The sequence below is a fragment of the Dendroctonus ponderosae genome, unplaced genomic scaffold (assembly GCF_020466585.1).
Source record: "Dendroctonus ponderosae isolate FM_Combo_2020 unplaced genomic scaffold, Dpon_F_20191213v2 Dpon_F_20191213_1, whole genome shotgun sequence".
NCBI classification, from domain to species: domain Eukaryota; kingdom Metazoa; phylum Arthropoda; class Insecta; order Coleoptera; family Curculionidae; genus Dendroctonus; species Dendroctonus ponderosae.
Window position 1 is genome coordinate 59,449,290 of NW_026017110.1, and position 14,086 is coordinate 59,463,375.

Here is a 14,086-nt window from a genome sequence, read left to right on the forward strand (position 1 = left end):
AAAAGTAAACACAGATTATAAAAATGTTAGAATTTGATCACGTCACCACATCATCAATACGAAAATTTCAAGCTCAAGAAAATGTCTTGCATCGTCTTAGYATTTCGTCTTTCTCGTGGTCAAAATATCACTGGCTTAGTTTTCCCCAAACTCATATATTTGCGTAATGCACCCACTTATASCCGCACATAACACTTTYATCGGATGGCAAGTCTTTGCTATTGATATTTCTACGGATTTCGAGATTTCTTAGCTCCAAAACGCTACCACCGTYCCAAATCCCAAATCATTCTGACGAGAGGGGTACTTCGAAGATTTTKTTGAGMAAATTTGAAACGAACAAACACTGAACAAACACATTGAAACAAACGCCTTGATATTTCACATTTACCTAATGCACCCACTCAATTCGCACATTACTTTTTCATGCGATTGAGACTCGCTGTAATTTTTATTTCTGCTCACATTGAGATCTTGTACGTTCAAAACGCTGGTACTCCCAAGTAATTCCAAGGTGAGGAACTCTGTTCAGAATTTTTTGAAAAATGTCCCACTTACAGTCGCACATAACTTTTTTAATGGATTGTGACTCCATGAAGTGTAATTTTTATTTAAAATCATTTTGAGATCTTCTGGCTTCAAAACCGTGGTACTCCCAAATCATGCCAAGGTAAGGAACCATGTTACGAATTTTTTGAAAATTGTCGTCTTCTCGCCATTGAATCGTATCACTAATAGTGGCTGTTTTGAGTCCAGTTTTAAACGTACACTTTTGAGATGAAAAAGATTCCTCAAAGAGCCGTTCTATTGCGGCAATAATTTCACATTCTTCTATCTTGTCCTGGTTTAAGTGAGGAGCATTTTTAACTGCACAAGGGTTTCACCTAGTATTTTAATCCTCAAAAAATTTGGGAGCTTTCAAAGAATAGTATGATGAGGTCGTGCTTCCAAATAAAAAGCTGGCGACAGGAAATAAATGACTTTATAACCCGAAGAGTTTTTTCGGGGTTTAACTTGGGGATGAAAATATATCCTGGAATGTTTCTGTTAACCCTATGGATTAAATCGCCCTGTAGGTAATTGCATGACGAAAATACCCATTGGAAGAGTTGTCTTCTTCCATCGGGCTCTCACGAATGGGTAAAAGTTACGGGGGCGCAGCACCGCCCCCAAAACCAATTCGCACGCGGATCGGCAACAGCGCTGTATAAAGCTGCTCCTGTATAAAGCAACTAGGTGAAACTGCACGAAGCCGCAGTGCTCAGTCGGCTACGGTCTGTTGAGCCCCAGCCATGGTCAGGATGGCACGGCCGATGCTTGCGTCGCCTCATCCTCTCCTTTTGGTGCTGGTTATTTTAACCATGGTAGCAGCGATCCCCAACGCGGTTATGGCAATCGATCTGAGACGTCTTTATGGGCACATCAGCGCTAAACGTGGTAAGTTTCCTTTTCCATCTATGTAAACAACTAGCACGTTTTTGACTATTGTTCTTTTTCATCAAACTCCCAAACTCCGTCCGCTGCGTCTGAAAAACATTCCGCTCAAACCCAACTGCCATTGGTCTATTCATTTCCCTTCTACCTAGGGAAGCTGCAGCTCGTAATCAGGTCTTCCATTTAGTTGATTTCTCACGTATACGAAAGTTTTAACGAAGCTGAAGTTCGCAGTTAATTCCGCCCTTAACTATTCCATTTCCGACACTCCAACACTTGTTGGGTGCAGACATCAACAGTTGTGTCGCAGTATGCGATCGATATCGTTTACACCATTCACTCGCTTTTCTTCGCATTACTAAGATTCGGATTCTACCAAATTCGAATCACATCGCCGTATTTTTGCCGTCGGCAAGCCGAAGTCGACCAGAGAAATAAAGTATGCGTCATATTTCCCCGAGTTATGATAAACTTAATTTCATCTAATTCGCACCGGAATTCTCTAGGTGACCATCACGTGAGGCAAATACCTTAAGACGAGCTTCAATTCATCGAATAGCCCCGTTATTTCCGACGGAAATCCTTATTTATGCGAAATTAACAAAATGACCGTCATACACTAACAAATTATGAAAACAATTAAATTTCTCCATTGCAGCGCATTTTTTACACTATTACAATGTGGCAAAATATGAGAACAATCCGTTTTTGCCTCAAAATCAGTTTAATTAATGGGAATAAATTGCAATGCTGATGAACGTGGCTTTTAACATCGTTCAAAACGCCAAATGCAGTAAATGAACAGTGTAAACCACGTTTGTTGAAAATAACCCGTTAGCAATTCGATGGATTGCTGTTGGTGGGAAAACCATTCGCTGAAATATATTATGACCAACCAGTTTGGGTTTCCGATAAATTTGGTTAACAAATGGTACTCCGCAAACGTATCAATTTGCCGAAAAGCTTTCTCATCGAAGCGAAATTAATAGGCCGGATAATTGAGGCAATTGGCCAAAGTATTTTGCGGACAAAGGCAACATACGCACTCACTTTATTTATCTAGTTAATGGAAATTATATAGGTCACTTGCCTAGTGTGTCTGAAAGTTTTCCACATTGGTTATTTTCTCATAACATTTAACTGCCAGACGTCCTTCAGAAGTGAAGAAACCGGTGCGCTATTTGTATATTGGTTAATATATTCAAGGTTTATGTCACAATGCAAAAGTGCTCGTTCAACTCATTTTTTCCAGTCATTTATTTACAATTGGTACATCGTGCAGTTGCAGTTTAGGCAATTTCAGTTTCAAATTTTGTGTTTGCTGGAAATTATGTAGGTAAAAGGGAAAAATCCCAAGCTTCAAGTAACGATGGTAAAATTCGCCCCCGTTCAACAAGTAGGGTCTTTTTCTGAATTATTCATAAAATAAAATGAATTCACATTTGGTAGTATAACCCATCAATGGACTTTTTTTAACTATACGGGAAAAGTTCAACAGTCCGGAAAATTAAGGGCTCGTATAAGGAAAACATGGGTCTCTTAAAGAAATGTGGCGAGGTTTATAGGTATTGACATTAAATTTTTCGTGGCAATTCCGCGAATTATGATAAGCCAGCGATACTGTCAATCGTCTTCGGAAATATACTGCAGGCATAAATGTACGTTTTATTTATATTACGCCATAAAATGATAATTTAAGTGTGCTTTTATATTGTTCACTGCAAAACTTTACACAAACATGTAAGGTTCCTACAATATGATTGCTGTCAGCTTAATGTTTTGTTTTGTACGGCATTCTATACATACACAAGCGACCTTAATTAAAGATTTCGTGTCAAAAAAATGTCTGATTAAAATCTACTGTTAAGCCGTGTTTTATTTGAAAATGTGCGCAAGAAACCCGCCAGTTTTTCACGCGTTAATCTGTCGTGGAAAATAACATCTTCCTGACGTTTCGCTAGCATGTGTCTCTCGCATGTTCAGAGGGGCTTGGCGCAGCAGTCATTTGTGTTAACGAAGCATCAGAAAGGAAGGATTATCCACGATTTTAGACCTAAAGGCCCAAAAAATTCCCCAATTCAAGTCACGAAATAATCCCAAAGGTCTAACGTTTTGAATATTCAGCAGATTTACAGTGAAAAAAATACATAGAAAAAATAGAGAGTGTGGAAAGTTGTCATTTTAACTGTTTTAATTTAATATATTCAGAATGAAAATAATAAGCGAAGCACAGAATTTCATTGAAAGTAAAATAAAACATCTCTGACAAATTTTGAAACAAGTTGAAAGCCACTTTAAATAAGTGTTTGCATTGGTCTTGAGTGAATTTACGGATTCAGCTTTTGAGAGGATATTTTTGATGAAGTCAGCTTACGTACATTTTAAACACAGAAGCTGTGTTTTTTCTTGTCCCATTTTAACCGAGCCGTAATTTTATCCTTTTCGAATACTTCGGTTCTAAGAGCTTTTCACTGTATTTCAAAGAGCTTTGGGAAATTTGCAATCTGATATTTTCTCGGGTTTTTCCCCTTTGATCCTCCAGGATTCATCGATAAACTTTTATAGGACATCGGATAATGGCCCGGTAACTTACCGAAGTTTATGTTTTTGCGGAAGTCGGTTGGATAATTTGCATAATTTTAGTCAAAGTAATGCGGAAATAAACATTAATAGGCTGAAACTTAATTGGATTTTAGCGCCGCATTTTATGTGTAGTATCCAAAAAGCAGAAACAGGCTTTCAGAAGTGAAATATTGTATTATCATAAGTTTATTAAATTAAAGAAAAGAGATGAAATTATATTTATTGAATTAGGATTCTTTTGCGATGTAAATGGCTGAGGATTTAAGAATTTGTAAGTCAAGGACGTAATTTCTGTAATTTATCCAGGAGTTTTCAAGTTTGAAATTATTTGAAATATTAGGACAGAATTTAATTCTACTGGGATTTTTAGCTCATTTCAAACTTTTTCAAATTATAACCGCTGTCCGCCTGTGAAGTTAAATTGCGGAAAATTTTAAATAATTTGATATTGTCCCTCGTTTTATTAATGTTGCAAAATTCGTCTCCATAAAAGTGTTTAGAAGGTAAAAAAATTATTATAAATATTTGTTTAATTTTTGTCCATAGAAATATTAAGGTAACTCAGGCATATAAATCGCAAAAGTAATTTACTGATCTGAAGTTTTAATCGTCGGCTTCAGTACTACCTACGCCCTAATAACATGCCGAAACAACTTCGTCGACCTGTGACCTTATGTAATAAACACACAGAACCCTCCAGTAAATTGCCTTTTCTGTCGTAATAAAACCACATCTAGTTTCACTTCAGAAAGTTAATAATTCAGTGTTTTAAAAATGTCGCATTTGTTCAGTAAATGAATGTGTGAAGGTGTGTATTTGACATCGAAATTGATATGCTTTGTTTCAACGGAAATAAAATACGGTTGGACGAATATGTTTAGTTCAGTTCCAGAACGAGAAATTTCTCAATATATTTTGTTAGTATGAGCACTGAGAAGCATGGAAATCTGAAACTTGTAATTAGAAACTGTGCGCTGTCTCTATGAGACGAAACAGGTAAAATTGGATTTTATACTGTAAAGGGTATACAGGCATTCCTAAGAGGAATTCCGAAAGTCTTCCTGAAAGTTAATCCAAACCAGTGCTTAATACGTACGTCTTGTGGCAAACAAAATAGATTATCAAGTTCGCCTCTTTGAGGCGAATTACTTAAAAGAGGCCATTAACGCTGAGGAATTCTAATAGGAAATGTGCCGACAACTTAAATTAACTGAACTACACTGAAATTTAGTTGTTTTAGTTGGAAATGTCTGTCTGATCGTCCCATGGAAGATTCAGTTGCCCAAATTCTTACCTTAGGAAAATATATTATCCTCCCTTGTCACGTTCAATTTCCTGGAAATCAGCATAAAAGTGTATACTTTTGCCGATGTGGATAGGCAATAATATACATATTCCGTCGGACTTTACCTGTTGCGTCCATTTTTTGCAAATCTCAGTAGAGTTGAAATAATTGAAGTCGTTTGTTAAACCTTGGATTTGCAAAGCATTTTCGTGTTTTCCCGAAACACAGATTAATATAAATTTGCCAGAAAGGATCCGCTCCTGCCCTTGCTAGTTCGGGTTCAGGCAACCTTTTATACCTTCTCTATAGAGTCTGAGTATTTTCATAAATATATTAAAATACAAAATAAATATGAAATCAAAACCCAATCTAGATAATATTTATAATATATCGCATTTAACATGTCCTTATGCGAAATCTTGACTAGACTACAAAAATATATATAAAAGACTGTTTCTCAAAGGCTTCGCCAACAAGAAATTGCTTGAATTTGTTTGAGATTAATCCAGGTCAGAGCACTTTATACGTGTAAGCAATACGTACATTCTGAAAGGAAACATAATGACAATTTTTCCTCTTCAAAGTCGAACTACGCGGAGTAAGCAGACGAAGTAATTCCAGTGAAACGTTGGAAATGCACGGTCGAAGATTTAAATGCGCTGAAACCTAATGAACAAACATCTACGTTTAGTAACCATGCAATGTTTGCTTCAATTGTGAAAACAACAGACTGATGATTGACTATAAAAGGCTCTCGTTTTTGTTCAATACTCTATGTATCCGTCAAAAAGATCGCAAAGGAAAAGAATTTCATCTAAATAAAACTGCTGATATTGAAATATCAATGTATTTGTGCGATTTGTCTCGATGTCGACCATATTTCAGAATCAGAAGTTATATTCAATTATTTACATGCCATTGGAAACGCCTAAAAGAACAGAAACACATTATTTAAAGTTAATGGAAGTATTTGTCAAGCTGGATTTCAAACGCATTATTTTAAATCCCGAACGATTTGAGGCAGCGCTATAAATTAACGTGTACTTGACCCGCAGGCCCCAGTTTTCTCTAGAACTAATGAAAATCGCGTAAATTGTTCCCGTTTTGAAAATTGGATACAAATGCATACGGAAAATACATAGAAAGGAAACAGATAATTGCCTCAGCTGCGAGCAATAAATACAAAGCCCTTTGGGACCTGAATAGAAAAAACGAGAAACCTCACTTAAACATTCCAATTTGTTTTGTCATGTTCTTTCAAATGTAATATAAATACAGAAGAAAACAGTTCAGTAGAATTTCAATGGTCGATTCCAAGATAGGAATAAATATGGCATTTCGAAGTATATAGTGTGAATTGAAAACCTTCATCAGCGTCCGAGTTGAATGCTGCCATTTGAGCCCATTGAAAATATGAAATAAAAATGTTTTAAGCACAATCAGCACCATTTTTTGGGAAATCTGAACGTCACGTTTCGCTTTTATGCTCGGCGCACAAAGAAAAATAAAGGGAAAAGCAGAAATACATATAAAGTAACGGCTCGTAGTTTTTTTCAAATAAAAGAAGCGTTTCTGTGGGATTAAAGCGTCTGGTTGTGCTCTTTCAGCGAAATACATTTCATGTATTCTGAAATAATTTCCCGCATATCTCCGAGGAAAATTAGACGAAAAGACATTAAAAAAATGTATGATTAGATTCAGGTAGAACGTCATAGTTAGTAGCAGCAAGTTCTTCTTTGAATGTTGGAATATTAATTGAAGTCTCTACCACTAAAGATGAAAAAAAGCATTCGTCTTCTTTGCACAAAAATAGCTAACAATTTGTGAATTAATAAGGCATATAAAAGAAGCGAAAGCAATAAATCCCTGAAAAATGCCGAAATACTTGGACAACACAGAAGTAGGCGCAATAATGAAAAGGTTTCTTTTCACGCCGTGATGAATCGCTTGGCCTTTAATCCAGCAGCTTCTTTTATATCCAGCATTTCTACAAATAACATGATTACGGCTGCGTGAACTGATTAGTAAACTTTGGGTTAACACCAATAATACTATTCTCCCTTTGTGAGTCAATTGTTGTTTGAGCAAACCAGCAGCGGATCTGGATTATTTATACAACTACGCCAAATGGGACGTTATTCGCAATGTCTCGTTTAAGCTTTGTGTATTTATCATGCTTTTTATAACTTTTTCTTCTACCAAGTTATTGAATGTTCTGGTGTTTTTGGTCTGCTTTACGAATACATCAAAGCCTCTGTACTATGTAAGAAAATTAAAGGGGCGGAAATGCACGGTTAAACTGTAAATTTGTTAAAATTGTTCATTTAGGGTTGAATTAGGAAAACGCCAGCAAAACAGAATGGAGTCTAATTAAATTATTGTGCTCTCGTTTATAGTGACTTCTAAGCATAATGGGGTTCTATTTGGCTGCTTAGCTCGAACGATTTTCGGATTAATTACAAGGCCTCAAGGTATATATTTAACCCAGCGGCTCCAGGTCAAAATTTCAAATAGAACATCAATTTAATATGCAATCAATACTTTCAAGCGCCATTAAATGCTATTTAAGGCATTTTTCCGGCTCAATAGCCAAAGCTCTCAACTAGAGAAAAATGTTTACGCAAACAAATTTTCTAACCATTTACTTCAATCAACTAATGTTTGCAAAATTAGATTGAAAGTCCTATCTACTGTACATAAACATTTTCACTGTCCTAAATCATTGCTTTGAACCATCGAAAGTTGCATTTGGCAAGTTTTAATTGGATTTTCGTATATATTTCTAAGCTGAGAGTAAGGCCAAAAGCTTCCACAATCCAGGTTTATTAAGGGGAACAAATTAATAGAGCTAATGGGGGAACGAAGCATTCTTGAATATTAATGGAGAGAGCAGACTCAATAAAATTAGGGGATGTGTTATACTTGGAATTCTCAAATACCAAATGGGATTTTTGCATGTCAGAAACTTAATATCATGTTTCAATCTCCGCAGTTCATTACAAAACGAATATGCGTATGGTAAGTAATAATTCCGAGTTTGAGTTATTAGAAAATAAAATATTAAAAAAACATTTCCATCCAATTTTTAAAAGAAACCATCACATGAAACTGATGGCGATGATGTGGGTTGAACCGTTGAATTTATTATTCAGCAAAAAAAATAAATATTTGAACTGAACCGTCGATTTTCACTTCAAGTAACCGAATTTATTAACGTCGATACACACAGTCGAATATTTACCTGAAATAAAACTTGCATTAGGAAAACCAATCGTTTGACAGAGAAATACAAAGTTTTCAATAAGTCTTTCACCTTTACATGATTTTAGTTGAATATTTTTTCAACTGTCGAATTTTTTCTTCAATATTTTTAAACTGAAAAACAAATTTTCTTCGAGCAGATTTTTTGTAGAAAGTGAAAAGCACTCACCCTTCGTAGTTGACAATTCAATAGATGCAACTTTTTCCATTTCAAGCACGTTTGCGGGAAGACTCGCATTAATAAGTTGTATTAGTTGTTTCAAATTGCACTTTTGCCCTCAATAGTTCCACCGCTTGCATCAAAGCAGACACGACATAATGACATAAAAATAATAGTAAACGTGAAATATTAATTAGACTAACACGTTTGTTTGTAACCGGTAGGAATTACCATGGGATATATGCCCTTTTAATTGGCTAACTCATGCAAAGATCTGAAATTAAAAATGCAACATTGCCTAACAAATTATTAGGGTTGGTTACAGTTTTCCGGATAATTTGATGCTTGACTTATCGAGATCGATATTTTATTATATATCCCTATTTTATAGCAAGTGCATTTAAGCGATGAGCGTGTCAGATGAGATTTTAACTTGCTCAATTATTTTTTAATTGTCCTTAAAAAGACTATTCTGTATCGGGATAACAAAGAAGTTGATATTTAATATTAACATTTAAGTGATTGCAAATTTAAGTAAATCGGTGTGGGAAATATTTCGAGAAACATTATAGGTGCTAAGTGCCAACAAGAATCAATTAAGTTTCCAGAATTACGTGCCAAAAATAGCATCATAATTGGCAATAAAGCTGGCCTTTGCCTTCTAATATTTGAGGCAATATTTTCACCTGAGCGAATATATTTTCTACTTAACAGAGCAGAAAGCATTAAGGGGTAATATTGCCGACAGTAGAACATGTTGCTTTCATTAGAAAAAGAGCTGGCGAATTAATGTTTGCAATTGAGCAAATATAAGATTTTTTTATTGCTAAATAGAAAAATAAGAAATATAATGCGCAACGGACCGAAAATGAAGTTAATTTTGATGACAAGGATTCCCTCACGAATTTATTTGCCAATAAATTTCCACAAATTCTCCTAAAACATCTACACGACGCGGCAAATGAAATTTTTACAAGATCTTTTTATCAATTATGCAGAAACCTTTCTACCTACTATGAACTCAGGTAGCGATTTCTTACCGTTACACCTTATCAAATAAACGAGTTATTTACCCATCATGTTCTCAGTGTCCCCTATTTCCTCCAACAAATTATGAAGGAATGGTATGAAAACAACCGGGAATTGAACATAAAAAATGTTATTAGGAATGCGTGCAGGTAATAATCATAAAATAGCTGAGGTTTGCCCCTGAGAACAATTTTTGAGGATCTCGTATATAAAAGTTTAACGATAATTGAAACGAATGAGCTCGCGAGTTCATTCATAATTAGGAATTTGCCAGTTTTGCTCCAGATGCGAAAATAAGGTTCATTTTAAACAAGGTATTAACATGTTGTGCATCTTGTTCCTACTCCTAATGTCCCCTTAAACATACATTGGCAAGTGAGGCTAAATTTTTGCGCACACCGCACCATTACAATTTTTTATATAAATGTGAGACTTGAATCGAATTTTTATGTGAAAAGATATTTTCGGACATAATTTACGGTAATTCCTGTATCAACAATTTTCCTCAAATGAAATTTTCTCTTGAAATTTTGTCCCGAATTTAATTTGGAAAAACGTTCCAAAACAATTATCTTTCTAATTTGAATAAGCTCCTTTTTCATCAGCAATGGACTCCCTAATTGAGGCGTTGAACCTTAATAATTGACCAAACGTTTCATTGGTTCGGACGTGTTAATTGATAAGGTGTTTGCCTTTGTGTTTGTTAACATTCGGAAAGTGGAAAATATTGGAAATTGGTCTGTTGTGGTAATTAGAAAAAACTTCGAGCTCAATTACCAAGTTTCCTGGAAAATGTAGATACTTCCTTTTTTTCATGTCAGGTTTTAAATTAATCCATAAATAAAAAAGACACAAAGAGATTCATTCAGATTTAGGTGGAAATAAAATATTCTGCAGAAAGCAGGCCATGTTTCAAATTTTCGCAACAGTTCACTTATGTTTATTATTAAATGGAAGCTGCGAACCAAAGCAAACCCCCTCTATAACAACTTGCATGTCTTATTGTGGTTTTTCATTGAATTTGCTTTAAAATCTTGTACAGAAATTTTTGAAATAGTGAATTATATTTTAAATCAACCATTTCCTTTTCTTCGGCTTTGAATTTGCACACACGCTCCACTTATTGTTTCTGGTTCACATACCGGATATGTAAATTGAGTTACTGCGAAGGAAAACTTCCTAATCCTGCCTCACAATAGACTTTGGAAAGAATGGATGCGGCGCTCTTTGTTAAACTAAAGCACAAATGCGGTTTTAAAGCCGATGGTTGCTGTAGTTTGAATGTTGGCACAAGAAATAAAAATGCGTTGTAAATGTTGCTTTTAAAAGCAATCGCGAAAGTAATAAATGTAAATTGCTGATGTGGTTTCTAAGGACTAAAACGGGTCCCTTGAAAAAACAACATCTAAATTATATTAGGTACGCAAGGGCCCGATTTTCACAGAGCTTCACCCTACAAGCCCGAATAAGATACATTTTTCACGCTTGCCCCAGTATGTCAGAGTACTGAAAATGCGTATTCAATTTATTTCGACCTCAAGAGGGTCTATTTTATTAAAGGTGAATTTTCTTAATGAACTTGTGCGGTTAAACGCAAGTTTTACTGAAATGCTTTTAATTGACTCTGATGCTCTGGAAGCTGCTTGTTCCAAGAATCCACTAAGAGTGGGAGTTTAAAAACAATTTTCCACTCAATTGAATAATTTGAAAGTGTTTAAAACTGTTTGCGAAATGCACGAGTTCTATTCTTAATGAACCACAGAAAACTATGTCAAACAGTTGAGACTAGCTCCAAGGTATTTCTCTTTCAAGAAAGTTTTTAGTGGTCGTTGAAAGTTTGAAACCGTACCCCAGCTAACAAAAGCAATTAATTTAATACAAAACGACCTTTCCAGCATAACCGCGAGATATTTATTAATCCCCGTATTCTATGTCTAGGATCTGTTACGAGCACATAGGTACCTATCTCTAGGCTATAGAATGAAATTATCTAATAATCACATCCAATACTCGGTTAGATACGACAGCCAAAGAGTTAGTTATGTAAAACGCTTCAATTTTGCGTGATTTGCATGGCAATATCGATCAATGTCTCAACTTTGAGGCCAAATGGTTAGATTTTACAAATTTGCTATTGACGCATTTTGGGGGCAATTTAACAAATTGATGATGTAAAAATCTACATTGGTTTGTTGATTTGCAATATTCCAGCATTTTGGTAATGTTGAGTCATAGGTCCATTTTCAGCCAACGCTAAAAGCCTGGAAATGTGAATTTATTGCTACAAAATACTTTTCCTCTGGGTCTAGAGTATGTTTGGGTAATGGGCGTCTATAGCCAAGAGCGTCACGAATTGATAGAAGGTTTACATAAACTATAACCTTTCCTAGTTTGCTTAGTAACGAAAATGTATTGTATGCCAAAAATACTGAAACAAATATTTTATCGAGTCCATTATTGTAATAAATCACCAACATTTTAAAGCCCCGGCCGATCCGATTTAGTCAGGTTGGCAAATCCATAATTTGCAAATTGATGAGGATCGTGTTTACAGTTTTATCGAATTTATCTTGCTCTGATTTGGCTTCAAATTAGAAAATCGGTTCGAGGGGCGGATTTAAAACAAAGAGCATAAAAGCCGCTTTTTCAAATGGAGTAAATGAGAGTTTGAAGAAGGCTTTGTATCGACAATTTATAAAGCTTTCCTTCTTGGGTTTCATATCAAATTCTGATACCTAATGAAAACTCTGTCAGTTCCAGGTAAAGTTAAAATTATATTTCCCGGCTTTAGGCTAGGTCTCCCTCAAAGGCACTAGGAATAGTTTATGTGTATCCTCATGGGTTGTACCCTCATCATCAGACCCCCGAGGCCAAAATAGGACAGAAAATCTCACCAATAAATTCCCCATTACACGCTTGCTACCTTTATTGATTAATTTTGCTATATTTGCACGTTCTAATTATAAAACAATTATCTAAAATAAAAAATTATGTTTCAGTAACTAAATAAACTAGAATAGCATTGACAACTCCAGCCAAATAATGTAGGCTTCTTTGTTTGTTTGCTCTAAAATCATGAATATTTAGGAGAGAAAATGTATTTGGGGAAAACCGAAATGGAGAGGGTTAATACTGCTATGACAAATTGAATATCCACTTTAGGTGACGCCTGCCACCCTTACGAGCCATTCAAATGTCCTGGGGATGGAAACTGCATATCGATTCAATATCTCTGCGACGGAGCGCCAGATTGTCCTGATGGATACGATGAGGATTCTAGGCAAGTTACAACTCGTTTCAAATCCCCTATTTGTTGCAGTATCAAACAATAAATTATTCAGTCCAGGCGGGTGATTTCGTTATTTAATTTTCGTAATTAAGCGCGATAGTTAATTAACAATCAGCATCCAGAACTTGATTAGAAATATGTTGTTTTGCCTTTGCAGATTATGCACAGCTGCTAAGAGGCCTCCAGTTGAGGAGACCGGAAGTTTTCTCAAATCCCTATTGGCTAGCCATGGACCGAACTACTTGGAAAAACTGTTCGGAAGCAAGGCAAGAGATGCATTGAAACCCCTTGGAGGAGTCGACAAAGTTGCTATTGCACTTTCGGGTAAGTTGAGAGAAACAGTAGTTTTACCCCATTTAGCTAAAGTGCAGATTTAGCAGCAAATGCGAATTTTTCACCCAACTGCAAACTTATTAATTGGTCCATAGACATCCTAAATGCTATATCAACGGGTGGAAATTAGTCATGTGCACTAAAACACACGCAATAATACTGCAATAGTCCCAATAGTCCATCTTTTCGAACTTTCAAACTAATTATTGCGATAAACAAAGCTATTTCTAAAATGGGGGTCACTCGCTCAATAAAGGGTTATTATTGCAATAGTTAGTAATTTGATCAAACTGCGATTACGGTATGAAAGTGTTTTCCTTCTTCATTCCATTTGGTATGTGTTTCAGTTCTGAGGAACCAAATGAAATTTTTTTATTTTAATTTCCTTTGTTAATGGGGAAAAGTTTTGCAATTTCAGACCAATCAATTCCTACTTACGTTTAGGGGCACTTCAGTGTTTTCTACCACTGTTTGGGCTTATAATTGGCTTTTAATACAAGGTGGTATATCGAAAAAAAAACCGGGAGTCTTTGTTTCTTTGATTGCCAGAGCACATATTTCTCGATTTTGATCAGCGCCGCAAACTCAGCCCCCAAGGGGTGGTGTATTTATCCCTAATTTTTCGAACAATGGTAATCTTTTAAAAGGGCAGAAATAATGTCTATTGACCAAGGGTGTATCCAGAGGGGGGGGTCATGGGGGTCATGACCCC

The 14,086-nt window shown here is 35.7% G+C and overlaps 1 protein-coding gene across 1 annotated transcript in view; it reads left to right on the forward strand.

The window, feature by feature from the left end:
* Positions 1 to 1,216: 1,216 nt before the first annotated feature.
* LOC109532921 (IDLSRF-like peptide) overlaps positions 1,217 to 14,086 on the forward strand; it is a 17,719-nt gene continuing 4,849 nt past the window's right edge. Inside the window, exons 1-3 of the mRNA XM_019898064.2 lie at positions 1,217 to 1,437; positions 12,915 to 13,032; positions 13,199 to 13,365. Of these exons, the coding sequence (XP_019753623.1) occupies positions 1,293 to 1,437; positions 12,915 to 13,032; positions 13,199 to 13,365 (430 nt within the window). The 5' untranslated portion in view covers positions 1,217 to 1,292. The remainder of the gene's footprint in view (positions 1,438 to 12,914; positions 13,033 to 13,198; positions 13,366 to 14,086) is intronic.